The sequence below is a fragment of the Budorcas taxicolor genome, chromosome 7 (assembly GCF_023091745.1).
Source record: "Budorcas taxicolor isolate Tak-1 chromosome 7, Takin1.1, whole genome shotgun sequence".
NCBI classification, from domain to species: domain Eukaryota; kingdom Metazoa; phylum Chordata; class Mammalia; order Artiodactyla; family Bovidae; genus Budorcas; species Budorcas taxicolor.
The window spans coordinates 93,604,874-93,626,397 of NC_068916.1; the positions used below are offsets into that span (position 1 = coordinate 93,604,874).

At 38.9% G+C, this 21,524-nt stretch overlaps 1 protein-coding gene across 1 annotated transcript in view; it reads right to left on the reverse strand.

The window, feature by feature from the left end:
- MCTP1 (multiple C2 and transmembrane domain containing 1) overlaps positions 1-21,524 on the reverse strand; it is a 557,082-nt gene that overhangs the window by 254,526 nt on the left and 281,032 nt on the right. The window contains exon 3 of the mRNA XM_052642765.1: positions 579-721. Coding sequence (XP_052498725.1) covers positions 579-721 — 143 coding nt within the window. The remainder of the gene's footprint in view (positions 1-578; positions 722-21,524) is intronic.

The following is a 21,524-nucleotide window of genomic DNA, read 5'->3' on the forward strand; positions in this document are numbered from 1 at the left end:
TGAAAGTAAAATGAGGAATTACGGTTAACTCTTTCCATAAATTCTTCTTTCTCTTTTTTCAAAACTACATCAAATGAGAGGAAATACTCTTTTTTTTCATCTTTGCTAATGCAATAGAGACAGGCGTTTTTCTCCCTCTATTATCTTTAACTTCCTCACCTTCCAAGTAAAGCATTTTGTTTGCAGCCAGGAATGGTAGACCCCTGATGTTAAAATAATTCTTAAACACAAAGACTGTGTTCTGTGCAAGATCTTATTCTTGCTCTATTACATGAAGACTTGTTTTTATATGTTCCCAAAGTGTGTTAAATTCATTAACTGCACCAAGCAGCAGGAGATGAACTTCATAGTCCTCCTAAAAATGACTGGAAATAGAACTGTCTGGAAGAAAAGTGCTCCCATGAGCTCCTCCTGGTGAATATAGCTCATTTTATCTCATCACCAACAGATTAGAATTGAGTATAGCAGAATATATCTCTGGTGGAAAAACTTATCAGACAGAGAGGCATGATTAAAAAAACATTAAATGAGAGTTTCTGCATCAGATTACATTAGTAAAAAACAAATAAATTGCTCACCTTTATATATAATGGTTCCCTAAGATGATCAACAAGAAGGCAAGCTTTCTCCTCCCACACAGGATTGAGGTTCTTGTGTATTATTTTACTTCTAAAAACTTCTTTTCTTCCAATTTTAAACTTCACGTATGGATCACTAGTCCCTGTTAAAGAGACACAGATCAATCCATGTTAATTGTGCTTTTCTACAGTAGCAAGGCAATAGCTCATCTAAATACCGCAAAGTAGTTAAAGGAATAAAATTTAAATAAAGCTTATCAAATGGGAAATAAAGATTAAGTGTGTTTTCCTAAATGTCCCCTTAAATATTGAAGTGACAGTAAAGATTAATAAATACTATTATTATTATATTTTCTGATCTTAATATTGTAAGCCTGTCCTGGTATGTAAAAACTCCATTGCATGCTTCTTAGATTAATTTAATTTAAATCATAGAGATTAATCTGACGTTTCATCTGGTCAACTATAAAAAAGATGGTCTATGATTTCAGCTGACTTAACTAGTTTTAGACTTATAAATGCTGCTAAAAATTTATACTAGACTAATTGGCTTCCCTGGTAGCTCAGACAGTAAAGCGTCCGCCTACAATGCGGGAGACCTGGGTTTGATCCCTGGGTTGGTAAGATCTCCTGGAGAAGGAAATGGTAACCCACTTCGGTACTCTTGCCTGGAAAATCCCATGGACTAAGGAGCCTGGTAGGCTACAGTCCATGGGGTCATAAAGAGTCCAACACAACTGAGTGACTTCACTTCACTTCAATGGGTTTAGGAAAAGGTGAGTCTTAAATTGGGCTTCAATTTTATCCTTGGTCCCATATTCTCTCTTGTTCATAAGTTTCAAGTTTAGAATATTAGGGAAGGATGGAGGTCTCACAGGAAAGCCGCAGGATGTAGGAGACAAATGATTATTAAATCATCTTGAAACTTCATATTATCCCTTAACACTTCCTGAGCTCCCTCTAAAGATAAAGGAAGGGGCGTCACATAAGCTGCCCATGGGTATACAACAAGCAAGAGATGGAGTCAGGATTACAACCAAGGTTGTCTGATTCTAACATCAGTGCTTTTTTTTTGCTTCATCTGCAAGAGGGAAGGGCCTATATATACTTTCATATGTATTTATACCATTTCTCATTTTGACTGATGAATGAGGCCAATCTCATCTAATGAGTCTATGCTGTTATTAAGGATTCCTAGAAAAGGTAAATCAGGAACATCACCAAGGAAACCATTACAGTGACAATCTTCATCCTCAGGAAATAATTCTTTACACAAGATCTGTCTCCCTTAGAATAAAATCCTGTTTCATTCTTTCTGTTTTGTCCAGCCTGAAACTATAGTTGATAACTATGGTCTACATAATTTAAGGAAAAATATGAGTGGGGCTCAGAAAATCATAAACTACTATGCAAGTGTTAGGTATGACAGTTATGATATTGATATACTTAAATCACCTTGGATAAGGAAATGGCAACCCACTCCAGTATTCTTGCCTGAAAATCCCACAGAGGAGCCTGGTGGGTTAGCCCATGGAGTCACAAAGAGTCAGACATGACTTAAGCAACTAAATAACAACATACTTAAAACTGCCAAACTATATTCCTCCTCAACACTCTACTCACCTCCATGACACGTAAATATCTATGCTAAATATAAAGACTGCCTTATGGAATTTGGTTTTTCTTATATAATCATTTGGGGGCTCCCTCAAAATTCTCCACATCCCCCATACAAATATAAGGCCTTGTTTTTGTATGCCTAGACCTGGGTTCAATAGAACAATGATCCCAATTTCCCATTTTGAAATTCCCATTTTGACAGCAAGATAGATTAAAAAAAAATGTTTTTAATGTAAATACAGGCCTAATAGTAATGTGTCACAATGCATCCTTTAAGGGAGTCAGTGTGACCACAGTGTTTAATATGGCTGACCCATGGTGATGTATGGCAGAAATCCAACCCAATATTGTAATTATGCTTCAATTAAAAATAAATAAATTAAGGGGAAAAAATGGTTATTTTTTTAACACAGCGATTTCCAGCCTAGAAAAGGTAAATCAGGAACATCACCAAGGAAACCATTACGGTGACAATCTTCATCCTCAGGAAATAAATCTTTATACAAGATCTGTCTCCCTTAGAATAAAATCTTGTTTCATTCTTTCTGTTTTGTCCAACCTGAAACTATAGTTGATAACTATGGTCTACATGATTTAAAGAAAAATATGAGTGGGGCTCCAGGCTGAGCACCCTGGGGATTGGAAGAGTTATAGCATATAATTTGAGGGATATTAACACCCCTGCATCCATCTGAATTTTCTCAGCCATGCTCTAGATCAAGTTATTGCCTTTGACAATCACCTGTGCAACTACTACCAGTTACTAGAATATAATAAGCTCTGTAAGATCACAGCCATTTGTAACACTGGTTTTTAAACCTCCAGCGCTTAAGTACAAGCTCAGACATATTGTTGGTCGTCATCAATATGTGGTGAGCAGCTGGATGACTTGGTGTGGGTGGCAGACCCCTCCTCCTACTGACTTTGGTCACCTCCACTTGGATACCTCACAGACATCCCCGTGTTAGCACTTTAATGGGCCTTGACCCTCTCCTGCTCAGGGTGCCCCTCCCTCAGGCTTTATCATGGGGGTTAAGGGCTCCACTATTTGACATTTCCTCCAGCAAGACACTGAGAAATCATTCTCCATACCTCATTCTCCATCCAGGATCACCACCAAGTCCAATTAATTCTCCTCCAAAATATACCACGAATCTGTCTTCTGTGTCTCCATCCTCGATAAGCTACCACAATTTCCTTGCTATGCAGCTGTAATAACTCCCCAACTGGGCTCTCCATGCTTCTGGGTCCTCCATGAACTCTCTGTACTTTGGCCAGACTGACCTTTTAAAAATGCAGATTTAATTTCCTCCCTTCTTTGCTTAACACATCTCAACACCTTTCAACCACACCTATAATAAAACCTCAAATCTCTAACCTGGCATACAGAACTTACCATCCTTTCAACTTCATTTTTGGCCTCCACTCTGTTCCAGCCGTCCTCTTGCTAGAAGTTCTTCTCTGCTTCCAGTCTTAGCATCTTCCAACCAGCTTCTCTGCTTAAAAAGCCCCTCCTTCCTATTCTCTTCCCCCTCTTGTTTTGCCTGATAGACACTTACTATCTTTCAGGTCTTAGAGAAAAAATATAATTTGCTAAAGGATGTTTTGCTCAACATCCCAATCAGAAACAGGTTTCTTTGTTATCTTCTCCTGGCATTTGTTCTCTTGTGTAGTAGTACTAATCATTATGCTACTTATGGGTTAATAACTCTGTATGCAGGTCAGGAAGCAACAGTTAGAACTGGACATGGAACAACAGATTGGTTCCAAATAGGAAAAGGAGTACATCAAGGCTGTATATTGTTATCCGCCTTATTTAACTTATATGCAGAGTACATCATGAGAAACGCTGGGCTGGATGAAACACAAGCTGGAATCAAGATTGCTGGGAGAAATATCAATAACCTCAGATATGCAGATGACACCACCCTTATGGCAGAAAGTGAAGAAAAACTAAAGAGGCTCTTGATGAAGGTGAAACAGGAGAGTAAAAATGTTGGCTTAAAGTTCAACAGTCAGAAAACTAAGATCATGGCATCTGGTCCCATCACTTCATGGCAAATAGATGGGGAAACAGTGGCTGACTTTATTTTTCTGGGCTCCAAAATCACTGCAGATGGTGACTGCAGCCATGAAATTAAAAGATGCTTACTCCTTGGAAGGAAAGTTATGACCAACTTAGATAGCATATTAAAAAGCAGAGACATTACTTTGGCAAGAAAGGTCCATCTAATCAAGGCTATGGCTTTTCCAGTGTTCATGTATGGGTGTGAAAGTTGGACTATAAAGAAAGCTGAGCACTGAAGAATTGATGCTTTTGAAGTGTGGTGTTGGAGAAGACTCTTGAGAGTCTCTTGGACTGCAAGGAGATCCAACCAGTCCGTCCTAGAGGAGATCAGTCCTGGGTGTTTATTGGAAGGACTGATGTTGAAGCTGAAACTCCAATCCTTTGGCCACCTGACGCGAAGAGGTGACTCATTGGAAAAGACCCCAGTGCTAGGAAATATTGAGGGCAGGAGGAGAAGGGGACGACAGAGGCTGAGATGGTTGGATGGCATCACTGACTCAATGAACATGGGTTTGGGTGGACTCCGGGAGTTGGTGATGGACAGGGAGGCCTGGTGTGCTGTGGTTCATGGGGTCACAAAAAGTCGGACACAACTGAGTGACTGAACTGAACTGACTGGATTATTGTAGGAATTTTTCCATTGGCTATAACCCACATGAGGGGAGGACTCTGTCCCAGCACAGGACACAGTGTCTGGGATGGAGCAGGCACTCAGGAAGGATTTGTTCAATGAATGAGTAAATGAATAACTATAGAGCTTCCAGTGTACAGAGTACTGTTCAGTACTTCCTCATGATGACCCTGTGAAGTTGGTGAAAGCATGTTACCCACTTAGACTGCAGGTGAGAAACAATTTGGGATTCAGCGTGACTTGCACCAAATCACATAAGAAGCTAGCAAGTAACAGGATGAAAGGCAAATCTAGACTTTAGACGCTAAGTCCAGTGTTCTCCCTACTCAACTTTTTAGGAAACCTGAACATCCATATTTCCCTTAACTCTAAAACACCATCATAGAATTAATATGTAACAATGTTGAATAAGCATTTATATTCTATGAATAGTACTAACATTGACAAGTAGTAGCTTATTGGTCTATAAAACTGGCATCTAAAACTCATACTTGTTTTAATCCCCCTAAGGTCTCTGGGAGTCTGCTGTCTCCACCCTAGACATAAGAAAACTTTTGGAAAGGTTGTACCAGGTTGGATTTGAAATCGGGAGCCCAGTCCACTCAAAGCTTTTCCTGTAACTTGATCACAAACCATTCACTGCCTTCATGATACAACAATCTTATATTTCTCTGGTCCAAAAAAGTATGAATAAGCCTTATACAAGGAAACTTATTTTAAGGAAGTTGGCCTTGTGGTTCTCAACTGTTAATGATATTAGTATCTCACACTATTTTATTTAGCTATTATGTAAACAACTGACATAGCGGATGATTCAGCACAGAAGCCTATATACTCACAACTAAATCTTTTTCAGACGTAATCTGTTTCTTACTGCTCGCTGGAAACATTTTCCTCAACCACTGTCTATGCTGTCAAAATCCCCTTAGAGCTAGGGACAACCAGTTTCTAGAATCCTGCAGGTCTTGAGGGCAGAACTTAAATTACAAAAGAGAATCTAGATGACTCCAGTTATTGAACACTTACTATGTCAAAGATAACATACTCACCTCACAAGTGTAAGGTGAGTATGTTATCTGGTTGATAGCCGTAGAAACCACAACGTGGAACAAGTAGATTCCCCCAAAGTCACACAGCTAGGATGCTGGGGCTTGACCTTCACTGTTACATTAGGCCACTTCCTAACATTTTCCATGCTTGGTATAACATCCGTGATGCCGCTTGAGGCAGTAAATATCCAACGGCCTGAAGAAATAATTTAGATAGCAAGAGTAGGTCTAAGGGTGAAGGTTTAGGGACAGATTTTTGAGTCTATGATGGGCACAAAGATCTCAGGGATTGGCACAAGACAGACAGAAAGGCTGTTTTAAGGGACTCTGAAAAGATGTTATGATGGTGAAATATTTCATAAATGTGTGGCTTTGGCCACAGGATAACTTGGATATTAAAAAGTAGAGATATTACTTTGCCAACATAGGTCCATCTAGTCAAGGCTATGTTTTTTCCAGTGGTCATGTATGGATGTGAGAGTTGGACTGTGAAGAAAGCTGAGCACTGAAGAATTGATGCTTTTGAACTGTGGTGTTGGTGAAGACTCTTGAGAGTCCCTTGGACTGCAAGGAGATCCACCAGTCCATCCTAAAGGAGATCAGTCCTGGGTGTTCATTGGAAGGACTGATGTTGAAGCTGAAACTCCAATACTTTGGCCACCTCATGAGAAGAGCTGACTCATTGGAAAAGCCCCTGATGCTGGGAAAGATTGAAGGCAGGAGAAGGGGACAACAGAAGATGAGATGGTTGGATGGCATCACCGACTCAGTGGACAAACTCTGGCAGTTGGTGATGGACAGGGAGGCCTGGCGTGCTGCGGTTCATGGGGTTGCAAAGAGTCAGACACGACTGAGCAACTGAACTGAACTGAACTTAGATTGGAGACGGTAAATATATTAGCAAAGCTCAGAGTCATAAGTATAGGAAAACAGCTCTGGGTGTAGAACAAATGGTGAGTCAGTTACCTGACTTTCCCCGCTGTATTTTGACTCCACAGAATAAAATCTGCGACACTGCTCCTTTTCCAGCCATCATTCAGAGGCTTCTGGGTGCCTCTATTAAAATTCAATAATTTTTAATAGTCAAATTCCTTAAGAAATTTCTCATTGTTTAATTTGTCATTGTAACTGAGGGGACCTTCAGTAACATAAGAGTCCTTAATTTCAAGTGCAAGACCTTCAGCCTGTCATTCCAACACAGAACTGGGGACATCATTCTTTCAATTTAGCTTCAGTAAGAGAGCTGCACCTAATGCTCTAATCTTTTATGCTAGAAGGTAATCAGTTTATTACCTGGTAGTATTAACAGATGTTATTTGTATTTTAAGAAAGAATTCTGTGGTCAAGCATATTTGGAAAATGCTGGTTTGAAACAAAATTAAAGAGATTACTTTTCTATAGCTTTTTTTTTTTAGAATTATTATTATCATTTTTGACTGGTATGGTTTATAAGATCTAAGTTCTCTGACTAGGGATTGAACCCGGGTCCTCAGCAGTTAAAAGCAGAGGGGATATGACAGGTGGCATTTACCAGGCTTCTTTGACCATAGAGTCTAGTCTTCTTGAGTGTATCTTTCAGGAATAATAATCCCTGATCTCTCCTTGGGAAATGCTTCCTTATTACATTTCATATATGAGGAAGTTTCACATGTTTTGAGGGTTCTTTATTGTAATAAACTTCCCAGCGAACTGAAGTCATTTTATTATAATAAAGCTCCCAGTAAACCCAAGCCATTAACTTGTGTTTAATCCTTAATAAATATATTAACACACACACCCAATGAGGGATTTAGTTTGTTGGTTCAAAAAACTCAGACATTAAATTCAAGCGCCAGTACTGTTTTGTTGCAATATTGCACTCAACCACAAGGTGGCACCAACAGTCGTCAAATTACTGGGAAGCCTGTGGTTCTGCTCTTCAAAGGTATCACTACGGCACCCTTAGTGGCTCGCAGGCATTTTCCAGCAACTTGCACTTTGTTATTATAAGTTGGACTGTGATCCTCATTACAATCTTTTTTATGGTGATAATACAATGGAAACAGGGTAAACAAATACAGGAGAAGAATCTAAGAAGTGTTAACCCTACAATTCAAATTTTATGATTATTAATACCATATTCAAGAAAAACCTTTCACGCATTCATTTAATCACATAGCATTAACTTCAGAAAATTTTATTTTAAAGTATTATTATTTTATCTTATAACTTTAAATTCTAAGCTTTAAAAGGTCTAGAGTATTTTAGACCTAGAGAATTTTAATTGTATACATCTGAACCCTAGGATCAAATTGTTTGAAAAAGAGGAATTAGATGGTTTGTATAATGTTCTCTCATAGAGTAAATAAAAACATGTCCCTCAGCTACGGTTTTTATTTTGTTTTTGAATCAGGACGTCTATGTGGCCCTTCAATATTTTGTGTGATTATTTAGCCTATACTGTAGTTTAAGTCCAACATAGAACTAAACCTGATCTGAATGGGCCCCTTTTTGTGTAGCAGTAAACACAGCATACACACGGTGGCAGGCTTCCTTTCCCTAAAACTGTAAACAGCCATCTAGGAATGAGTCTCTTGTTTTTCATTTTCAGAATAAATGAGCCTCCTGGTTCACAAGTTTAAATCAGTCTTATCCCAAACCTAGTGTGTAATGAAACAGAAACAGCTCTTCCTGTTTTGGGGGCTATAGTTATGCAGTAATGCCTACTTCAAATAAAAAACAATGTGAAATCAAAACTCTGTCTTTATAAGAAAGGAGAAAGGGAAGGAGGAGGAAGATGAAGAAAAAGAAGAAAAAAGACAAAAGAAAAAAAGAGAAGTGAATATAAATACTGCGTGTGAACAGTTAAAAAGAATTCAAATTTATGGTGGATCTTCCTGAAGGTATCCAATCTTTCAACAAACATATAAAGCTAGCTACTTCTTGTTGACCAAATACAACAGAAAAAAATATCTTTACTATAACAACATCCTTCACACTTGAAAGAGACCTGCAAAAATAGAGATGTTCCAAGTGTACTCAGAGCTATAAATTATATTTTTATACAAATTTATTTTTACTAGTGATTTAAAAATCTTCAAGACATACCTCATTTACATATTAAAATTATTCCTTAAGCTCATTCTTTCTTCATTTTTTTTTTATCTTTAGAGATTTGCAATGCTCTACCATGGAAACATTCTATAAGGCTAAATAATTTTATTAAAATTAAAATGCAAAAAGTTTATAATCACATCTGGCTTAATATTATTAAAATAACATTTTTACATAATGAAGAATGACTATTCCAGTGATTTTTAAATTGTTAATGAAGTTACCATGATACAGAATATGAGTGAATGAAAACTAATACAGTGACAAAATGCAGTATGCTGCTGCTGCTGCTGCTAAGTTGCTTCAGTCGTGTCCGACTCTGTGCGACCCCAGAGATGGCAGCCCACCAGGCTCCCCCGTCCCTGGGATTCTCCAGGCAGGAACACTGGAGTGGGTTGCCATTGCCTTCTCCAATGCATGAAAGTGAAAAGTGAAGGTGAAGTCGCTCAGTGGTGTCCGACTCCTACCGACCCCATGGACTGCAGTATAGAACTGGACTAAGTCAATTTATTTTTTTGACGGGGAGCAGGCACTTCCAGACACAGCATAAAAAGAAGGTGTAAGTGACAGAATAGACTGTGATTTTTATGAATAATTTTGGGGCTTATTTATCTTTTATAAATGCAGAGTTCTGAATATTTAAGAAAAAAAATGATATATGATGGATTGGGGGTAAATATGGCTCACCCAAGTTCCCCTTCACACATGGCATAAATTATCGGTGGAACCTACTATTTCCTGGTAACTTCTAAAAGTTTAGGTAAACTAAAGCAGGGAAGGGAAGTGGTTACTTACATTTTTTCACAGTGATTTAGACAAGTACTGCTTTAATTTTGAATATGAATTATTTGCAAATTAATCTACGGCATAAGAGCAACTGCAATGAGAAGAGGGTTCTGGATGTCATAGTCATCCTGTGCAAAGGGCTCTACTCCTCCCACCCCAGGAGCTCCCTCTGTGATCAGTGATCAAGGCACAGATTGTGGAGACACAAATATATTTCTCATCATTTAAGCATGTTGTTTATTCTAAGAGAAACAATTTACTCTGGAATTCTTCTAGAATATGTTATTATGTTTTTACAGCCATTCTAACCAAACAAGAACAAATAGCATTTCAAAAAATTTAAGCATTTAACTTTCCTTAAAAAATTTAAGCATTTCCTTTTCTCACTATACCCTAAATAGCTGCATTCTCCTCAATCCTTTTCTTCTGGCTATCAATACTTTCCTGAGGCCATTGCCTAGAGTGTCACTAGTAACTCTTTCTGCTTGCATACATTTTGTATTGTGTCATTTTATGTATTACAACTGGAATGTGTTAGTCACTAGTCACTTAAATTTTTTTTTTAAGTCGGGGGAGTATTGCTTTACAATGTTGTGTTGGTTTCTGCCATACAACAACGTGAATCAGCCGTGAGTACATTTATGTCCCCTCCCTCTTGAACCTTCCTCCCACCTCCACCCCATCCCACTCCTCTTGGTTGTCAGAGAGAACCAGGTTGAGCTCCATGTGTTATACTAGCAACTTTTAATCACCGGTTTCAACGCATTTCTGGATTTCCCTCATAGCTCAGTTGGTAAAGAATTTGCCTACAATGCAGGAGAAGTGAAGTGAAGTGAAGTCACTCAGTCGTGTCCAACTCTTTGCGACCCCATGGACTGTAGCCTACCAGGCTTCTCAGTCCATGGGATTTTCCAGGCAAGAATACTGGAGTGGGTTACCATTTCCTTCTCCAGGGTATCTTCCCAACCCAGGGATCGAACCCGGGTCTCTCGCATTGGAGGCAGGCGCTTTAACCTCTAAACCACCAGGGAAGCAGAAGACCCTGATTCAATTCCTGGGCCAGGAAGATCTCCTGGAGAAGGGATAGGCTACCTACCCATTCCTGTATTCTTGGGCTTCCCTTGTGGCTCAGCTGGTAAAGAATCCGCCCGCAATGGGGGAGACCTGGGTTTGATCACTGGTTTGGGAAGATCCCCTGTAGAAGGGAAAGGCTACCCACTCCAATATTCTGGCCTGGAGAATTCCATGGACTGTATAGTCTGACTCCTTGCGACTGGACTGTATAGTCCATGGGGTTGCAAAGAGTTAGACACTACTGAATGACTTCAAAATGAGGGGATTTCTCAGCTTTCTCTGGGGAAAGTCAATGAACAAGATTTCACTTGCATGCTCTCAACAGAGAATGAACCATTCCATATAAGTGCAATTTTCAGGAAACTAAAAATTACTGTGTCAAACACCAGGACCAGTTTTAATTAATAAGTTTGAAGGTATTATTTCCAAATTTATCATATTTTCTTCCTCTTGGGTAAATGATAAATACAAATTTTTTAAATGGGAAAGGGCATCATTTGCTGACTATATGTATCTGGGAAATTATCATCAAGGCTCTAGGAAAACAAAGTTAAATCTTTGTTCTTAAATGTGGTTCTTAAAATATAGCAAATTAAAAGTGATTTGGCATGTAAAGAATCTGATTTCCCCAGTTATGGCATGGAGGAGAGTATCTGCCAACCAGAAGCATACACCTTGGACTATTACATGGATGATAAATAAACTTCGATTACATATGAACCATTAAATACTTTGGGCATATATCTGTAAAAGCAGTTCAGCCTATCCTATCAAAGATAACTAAATCTTATGAATGCTAATTAAAATTCCACTTGCAACCACAGTTTAGACTATGTCACCTAATAAATGTTCCAAAGCCCTCTGATTTTAGTTCTTAAAATATCTCTTGAAATCATCTCTGCTACCACTGCCTCATCATTCCTTATCTAGATGTTCTAAGACCTTCTTACTTGATCTGTCTGTGGTGGTGGTGTGTGTTCTCAGTCGTGTCCAACTCTTTGAGACCCCATGGACCATAACCTGCCAGGCTCCTCTGTCCATGGAATTTTCCAGGCAAGAATACTGGAATGGGTTGCCATTTCCTACTCCAGGGGATCTTCCTGACCCAGGGATCAAATCCATGTCTCCCAAGTCTCCTGAGTTAGCAGGCAGATTCTTCACCACTTTGATTGCCTTCTTCCCTTCACATCTATCCTCTGAATGCTGCCAGAGTTCTCTGTTAAATATGAATTGAGTGCTCGATTCTTCTTCACTCCATCTTCTGCGTCCACCAACACTGCTGTGGGTAACTCAGGCTCTAGAACTCTGGCTCAGGGTCAGCATTCAAAGCCTCTCCTAGTCCAAGAGATTTTGCACACGAGTTTGTGTATTTTTATTATCTTAAACACTCACCATGGAGCCTTCTGATCCTAATGTGGCTTCTGTGGCAGACTGAACCCCTACATCCATTTCTACTCTTTTTCATTTTAGCAATAGTCTCCGTGAGTTTAACAGGACACGTGATTATTTTACTAGAGAATCCCTTATTTTCCAAGCAATGGTATGGCTGTATGACCAAGTCCTCAAGATATGTGAAGTGATATATGCAACTTCATGATTTTTTTTTTTTTGGTAAATTTGCTGAGTATATGCTTCCTATAGATTTTGTTTAAAATTTTTAAACCATTTTTAAAAACTGAAGTATAGTTAAGTTACAGTGTTGCTTAGTGTCAGGTATACAGCAAAGTGATTCAGTTATACATCTACATACATATATATGTACACAGTTTTTCAGCTTATTTTCCATTATAGGTTATTACAAGATACTAAACACAGTACCTTGTACTATATAGTAGGCCCTTGTTGTTTACCTATTTTATATATAGTAGTGTGTACACACTAATCTCAAACGCCTAATTTCTGTCTTGCCACAACCTAATATTCCCTTTAGTAACAATAAATTTGTTTTCTTAGACTGTGAGTCTATTTCTGTTTCATACATAAGTTCACCTGTATCATTTTTTAAGATTCTACATATAAGTGATATCATTTGATATTTTTCTTTGTGTGCCTTACTTCACTTCGTATGAAGTCTTTCTATATTGCTGCAAATGCCATATTTCATTCTTCCTGGCTGAGTAGTAGTCCATTGGATATATGTATGACATCTGTATGCCTTCTTTGGAGAACTCTATTTACGTCTTATGCCTGTTTTTTGATTGGGTTGTTTATTTGATATTGAGCTGTATGCAGAAGCTTTCAGCTTTTTACCACTGAGTATGATGTTAGCTGTGGGTTTGTCATATACAGCCTTCATCGTGTTAAGGTATGTTCCCTCTTGGTTCACTCTCTGAAGAGTTTTTATCATAAATGGATGTTGAATTTTATCAAAAGCTTTTTCTGCACCTACTGAGATAATTATATGGTTTTTATTCTTCAATCTGTTAAGGTGGTGTATCACACTGATTGATTTGCAGATATTGAAAAATCCTTGCATCCCTGGGATAAATCCCACTTGATAATGGTGTATGATCCTTTTAATGTATTGTTGGAGTCAATTTGCTAGTATTTTGTTTAGGAATTTTGCATTTATATTTATCAGTGATTTTGGCCTGTACTTTTTTTTTTTTTTTTGGTCTGGTTTAGGTATCAGGGTAATGGTAGCCTCAAAGTATGAGTTCAAAGGTATTCCTTCCTCTGTAATTTTTTGGAATATTTTGAGAAGGATAGGGTGTTAGCACTTCTCTAAATGTTTGGTAGAGTTCACCTGTGAAGCCATCTGGTCCTGGACTTTCCAAATAGATTTTTCTTATAGAAAAGCATTTTTCTTATTAGAATGACTGGCTGACTTTGTACAGCCAATCTATCTTGGTTGAATTCCATTCAATTAAGTTTCATAAGACTAGGTGGTATGAACCAGATTTTCCTACAATGTGGCCATTCCTGGGCACTGGGATTTCTCACTTACCAAATGGAAGACAGTATCTAGTAAAGTAAAAAATGAGCTGAGGTAGGAGGGAACTAAATTTTTTGAATACTTACTATGTGCCTGGGGTTTTTCATATAATATTTTACTGAGTTACAACTGTAGCCCCGTGAGGTAGGTTAAACCAGCACAGCAGATGCATCCAATAAATATTTGTTCAATCGATGAACACATTAATATTCTTAGGACTATACTTTATACTTAGTACTTTACTATATAGATTTGTAAACTGGTTCAGAGAGATTAGGCTGCTTGCCCTAGTCATGAGGCTAGTAAGTGACACCTCCAGAATCCAGTCAAGATCTATTTGATTCTAGATTCCAAGTGTACTACTCCACGCGTGCTTGTGTGCTCAGCTGTGTCCAAGTCTTTGCGACCCCACGGGCTGTAGCCCTCCAGGCTCCTCTGTCCATGGGATTCTCCAGGCAAGAATACTAGAATGGGTTGCCATTTCTTACTCCGGGGGATCTTCCTGACCCAGGGATTGAACCCACATCTCCTGCATAATCCTAACCAATCAACTGACCTATCTCATGTACTGCAAACTGTCACTTCTGAGCTCAGCCCACCTGTAAGGTGCCCCAGTTAGAAACTGGATTCCACAGTAGCAAGCTGTGGATCTCAGTGAACTTGGCAATCATGAATTCTGAACTATCAGTGTAGTAGTTGGACCAGCATGAGGGAGTCTGACTGGGGAGATAATTTCTTTATTTTCTCTTATCTCCATGAGACAGAAATCTCATGAGGGGAGAGACTTGTTATGCATCCCAGAATCTACTACAGATCAGGTACTCAATTAATCAATAAATATTCACTGACTGTATGAATACAAGCTTTTACATACATGCATTACTATTGACATATTTGCTAAGCTGGGCACTTATTCCAATGCCTGAACCTGGAGTTCTCTGCAAAAGAATTAAATTGTTCAATGGTGCTCCATAGAAAAATCTAATTAAATAGTATAAAATCATTTAATATATTTTTGAAGGGGAGGAAGACACAGGATCACTCTATCCTTAACAGAGGTGTTTGGTGAAGTATAGGGTAGTGGCTGAGAGCCCAAAGTCCAAGTTAGAAAGTCTGGGTTCTAATCTCAGCTCTAGCACTCAAGGAGTTTTATGAACTTAGACACGTTATTCAACTTGAAAGGTGGATTTTTTTTTTTACCACATGCCACCTGGGAAGGCCCTAGAGGAGAATGGAGAACCTCATTAAGGTCATTGTGAGAGTTTAACTACATAATACATATAAAGTACTTAGCATGGTTCCTGGCACAAAATAAACATTCAATAACTATTAGCAATTACTCTTGCTCTTAATCTTATTCAACATGAAGACAGGCTAATATAATTACACCACAATTGAAATTTGAATCAACATAATTAAATTGAAACAAAGAACTACAATTCATCAAAATAGGTACCAAGCCCTTGATTTTCCATGTTGAATAATTCATTTCAGTTGAGAAAACAGTTGCTATTTAGCTACCTCCCTTAACCATTTAAGAATACATGGATATATAACAGAAAAGTAATGTTTCAGGATATTTCTTCCTCCTAATTATGCAGAGATGGCAATTCTACTGGATTTGTTAAATCAAGAAAAAAATCCTATAAATAATAATAATCATCACATAAATAAGCCTGTGTATAAGGAAGGACCATAAAATCTGACATTAAAACGACTGGAGTCCACAGAACCCATCCACTAAAAAAGTTATTAGTATTGTAAAAAGAAAGTGAAATCCTCTTCATCAATCAAAACTAAGTAATAACAATGAAAAGAGTTTTATGACTCCTGTTGATTGATTACTATCATTAACTGAACCAATTTCAAGACAATTACATTACAGTATGACTAAAATGTATCACAAATGCATGGTACTTGAATAACCTATCCCTGAGCATACCCACACATTCAATTCGAGAAAAAGAAAAGTTAATGGTCTCTTCTTTTCCTCCTTGCTCTAATCTTCCCCACTCCAACTCTTTCTCCAAAATCTTATGCCTAGAGATTTTTTTCTGAAACAAAATCTTGATGTTACTCCCTTGCTTTAAGTTCTTCATTGCTCTCACTGGTTTCAGAATAAAGTTCTACCAAGACAAACAGATAGATCTTTGCTAGTTGCTCCACACTCATCTTTGACCAGATCTCTATTCTACAGCACATCTTGGCAGCACCTCAAACTCACAGCTTCTCTCCAGAGTCTGGGCCCCTCTTCCTCTCTTTCCCCTGCCCAGAACGACTTTTTCTGTCACCCCTAGTTCTCTTTCAGTGCCAAGTTCAAGCTCACTGCTGCTTAGACATCTTCTTTGATCCATCCCATGGACATTATTAGGCCCTTCTTACATGCTCCCTAACATGCTTTGCAAATAGCACTTGTCACATCGAGACCAGATTTAATTTCTGATCCCTGATGTCTGGGGCAACCTCCAAGTTATTCTGTGTGATCAGGAAATGTTGGTTGACTGAAAATACTCCTGTATAACTTAATGAATGAATTTGTATTATCTCTTCAAATTGAAATGAAGGTTCATATTATCTCAACCACCGCCCCCCCCCACCTCCCGCAAAACTAACAAGAAAACCAGTATTTATGTTATACATCTTTCCTCCTTTCCCCCTCCCATTCTTATTCACTGTGGATGGTATCACTGATGCAATGGACACGAACTTGGGCAAATTCCAAGAGATGGTGAGGGACAGGGAGGCCTGGAGGGCTGCAGTCTGTGGGCTCATGAAGAGTCAGACATGACTGGGCAACTGAACAACAACAATTCACTGTGATTCTAATAACCTTATTTGAATTTCCTTCTCTGAATCTGAAATATATAAACTTTAATATCACAAAAGCACTGAGATATCATTTCTGCAATAGTACACGTTTTCCCATTGCCACTTGCCCAAATTACGGTATGCGACCTTCATTGTAATCCCTCAAAATGGCCGTGTGTGTTTTATTTTACAAAATGCTTTCAGAAAATCTCAGTTTAATAGCAAAAAATGGGCAGAAGACCTAAATAGATGTTTCTCCAAAGAAGAAATACAGGTGGCCAACAAGCACATGAAAAGATGGTCAACATCACTAATTATTAGAGAAATGCAAATTAAAACTACAGTGAGGTATCACCTTACACTGGTCAGAATGGCTATCATCAAAAACAAATCTACAAACAATAAATGCTGGAGAAGGTGCAGAGAAAAGGGAATGCTCTCACATTGTTGGTGGGAACGTGGATTGGTGCAGCCACTATGGAAAATGGTGTGATGGTTCCTTAAAAAGCTAGAATTAGAACTACTATATGACCCAGCCATCCCACTCCTGGGTATATACCTGAAGAAAACCGTAATTCTAGAAGATACATGCTCTCCAGTGTTTATTGCAGTAGTGCTTACAATAGCTAGAACATGGAAGCAACCTAAATGTCCATTAACAGAGGAATGGATAAAGAAGATATGGCACACACACACACACACACAATGGAATATTACTCAGCCATTAAAAGGAATGGAATTGTACCATTTGCAGAGACATCTATGGACCTAGAGATTGCCATACAGAGTGAAGTGAGTCACAAAGGAAAAAAAAAACCCCAATATATATTTAATGCATATATGTGGAATCTGGACAGATAGTTCAGATGAACCTATTTCCACAGCATAAATACAGACACAAAAGTAGAAAAACAAACTTATGCACACCAAGGGGGAAAAGAGGAGGTTGGAGGAATTGGGAGACTGGGATTGGCATGTACACACCTATGTGTAAAACAGATAACTAACGAGAACCTACTGTGTACCACAGGGAACTCCACTCAATGCTCTGGGAGATCTATTTCGGAAGGAAGTCCACAAAACAGGGGATATATGTATACCAATGGCTGATTCACATTGTTGTATGGCAGACTCTAACACAGCATTGTTAAGCAACTATACTCGAATAAAAATTTTTAAAAAATAAAATCCAGTTTGTAAACTATCTCAGCAAAGGATCAATAGTTTATTCAAATAATGATTTGAAGAATTAATACTAAAACTAAAATTCTAAGGACTTATATTAGTCACAGGGATTCTCAGGTGACCTTGTGGTAACGAGCCCAACTGTCAATGCAGGAGACGTAGGAGACTTGGGTTCGATCCCTGTGTTGGAAAGATCCCCTGCAGGAGGACATGGTAACCCACTCCAGTGTTCTTGCCTAGAGAATCCCCATGAACAGAGGAGCCTGGTGGGCTACGGTCCAGAGGGTCGCAAAAAGCTGGACACAACTGAAGCGACTTAGCACACAGCAGTGCCATTTAAAACAGTCTTCACCGGTATGTTCTGGATAGATTATTTCTACTGTTTTAGTTGTTTTGCCTATTTTAGGTAATAATAGTGACAAAATGAAAAAAGTCATATTATGGATGTTGTTCATTTTCCCATTCAGCAGCGTTTTCCTTTCAAAACTAAGTGATGATTGACTACTGCTGCTGCTAAGTCACTTCAGTCGTGTCCGACTCTGTGGCCCCACAGAGGGCAGCCCTGCAGGCTCCCCCGTCCCTGGGATTTTCCAGGCAAGAACACTGGAGTGGGTTGCCATTTCCTTCTCCAATGCATGCATGCATGCAAAGTCTCTTCAGTCGTGTCTGACTCTGTGTGACCCCATGGACGGCAGCCCACCAGGCTCCTCTGCCCACAGAATTCTCTAGGCAAGAATACTGGAGTGGGTTGCCATTTCCTTCTCCAGATGATTGAATAGTCTTGCAGAAACATAGTCTTAGAACTGGAAGAGACCTCATCCAATCCATCATTGAATAGAAGGATTCCAGCTACAAAAGTAACAGAGGACAGATGGCCATGTAGATGGACTACAGTTTGAATACTTCCAACTCAGCATTTCAAAATTAAATTCAGTATTTGTTTGACATATACGTTGTGTGATGTAATATTTTATTTTGGACTGGTCTGCCACAAAGTGTATGTTATAGAGCTAAAATGTCTCTTCGGATCTTCAGAGCTATAACAAAATAGCTAGTCCCTGTTTCACGAACATCCCTTTCAAATACTTGGAGTCCTTAATACATTTAGTCATTGGCACAGTGATATATCTGAGGTCATTAAAAGGAAGATGCAATACGGTGACTTCTTGTCAAATGTTTCTCAATGAGAGAAATTTTAAAGTAAAAGATTTATTTCTGTTCAAAATGCAAGTTTAAAATTCATATCCTCAGATTATTAATTAAAGGCTTTTCTTCAATTATCATATTATTTGATGTAGTCAATTGTTACATATATTTTATCAGCAAGTATAAAAGATAAGCAAAGCCAAATGTTAACACCTACCATGTAACTAAAATACTTGAGGAACAATGAAAAAAAGCTTCACCCCTTATTCTAAAAACAGTTAATAAGTATTTAATGTGACAAGTGACTTCAAAACTTGCAATTATCCTGCTAAAGTGTGTCGTCACCGATAGAAGCAGAGATGGCAGCTACAGGAGAGTAGTGGGTGTTGTGAGTCCTTGTTCCATCTTAAACACACCATTGCCTTCAATGCTTTGGCTGCTGCTGCTGCTAAGTCGTGTCAGTCCTGTCCGACTCTGTGTGACCCCATAGACGGCAGCCCACCAGGCTCTCCCATCCCTGCGATTCTCCAGGCAAGAACACTGGAGTGGGTTGCCATTTCTTTCTCCAATGCATGAAAGTGAAAAGTGAAAGTGAAGTTGCTCAGTCGTGTCCAACTCTTGATGCTCTGGCAGGGACTTTGGCAACCTCATGCGAAGAGTTGACTCATTGGAAAAGACTGATGCTGGGAGGGATTGGGGGCAGGAGGAGAAGGGGACGACTGAGGATGAGATGGCTGGATGGCATCAGTGACTCGATGGACGCCAGTCTGAGTGAACTCCTGGAGTTGGTGATGGACAGAGAGGCCTGGCATGCTGCGATTCATGGAGTCACAAAGAGTTGGACATGACTGAGCGACTGAACTGAACTCAACTGAACTGAGGGACTGGAAAAAGTCCACGGTCTGCATTGGTAAGTTGAACAAAAACTGGAGAACCAACTCAGGCACTGATTCTCCCAATGACCCACTCTTTCTTGCTTTCTGTTTCCCTGCCAACATTGTTACTTTTTCCATTTCTATTAACATTCTGTTCCTTTGTCAAGGAAGACAGGGCTCTTTCTTAATGCAAGACTTGTGTTAGTTTTCAGAGTAAACGAATCATCCAGCTTACATACATTGCCTTTTCTGAAATATATTTGTGCATAAATTCAACCATATTTGCTGTAGGTCTGTGATGGGCTTCCCTGATAGCTCAGTTGGTAATGAATCCACCTGCAATGCAGGAGAGCCCGGTTCAATTCCTGGGTTGGGAAGATCTGTTGGAGAAGGGATAGGCTACCCACTCCAATATTCTTGGGCTTCCCTTGTGACTCAGGTGATAAAGAATCCACCTGCAATGTGGGAGGCCTGGGTTCGATCCCTGGGTTGGGAAGATTCCCCGGAGAAGGGAAAGGCTACCCACTCCAGGATCCTGGCCTGGAGAATTCCCATAGTCCATGGGGTTGCAGAGAGTCGGACACGACTGAGCAACTTTCACTTTCACATGATTCAACCAGATCATAAAATAAAGTCCCTTACTCCCAAGCAGCTTTGGTCACAATGGAGGGAGACAGGCAAGGAGCCAATAAAGAGATAACATAGCATGTAATGATAGATGCGGGAACCACGATGACAGTCGAAGGGAGATGCTGTTTCATAGAGGAGATGGAGGAGAAGCCTCATCAACACAATAGGGTAAAGCAATTATCTTCCAATTAAAAATAAAGTAATTTAAAAAAATATGGAAAAAACAGACCTGAACCAATAAGGGAGCATATCAGGGAGAGGCCCTGAAGAAATCTAGTGTGGATAAAGTGGAGTGATCTGGAAAGAGAGGAGTGGGAAAGGAAACGAGAACTTGGGGGAACATGGAGCATGTGGGACTCTACAGATCTTGGTAAGGACGGGGATTTTTTTTCAAGTGAGTTAAAGCAGAAGAACAAAGGAATCAATAGATAAAAATATTTTAAGACTGCCTTGTATCAGGTCAAGTGGTCAGCCTTTTATTAGGGAATATACCAACTTAAAAACAGAATATACTTCAAGGGCCAATTATAAAAGGGCAAGTACAGTGTTTTCTTAAACTACTCGAAGCAATTTCTAAATTTAAGACTAACTGGTCTGAAAACTGTTGACAAAGTCAACCTAAAGGTTAATACTGCATGCACAAAGTATATGAACTTTTACATTCATCTTTATATCTACACTACATCCTCTGAAATTTAGATTTATGAACTATATATTACAATATAGCTGTTTTTAGAATCTTTTATGACTCATGTTAATGTCAATATTGTCTTGAAAGTAGTATAGTAACATCAAATGAGATTTGCCAATGCACAATCATCACTAAAATATCATATTTAAAGCAATGAAAATTTATGAAATATTTATGGCTTGCCCAACACATAATGAGCTAGCTGTTGTTGGGAGCTGGTGGTAAATGTCTCCCCTACTGTGGTAGGCAGAATTCTAAAATGTACCCACAAGATTTCTTATCTTAATCCCTGGGCTGTGAATATGATAACATATGTCTGTGATTACTACTGCTTATATGAAAAAGGGACTTTCAG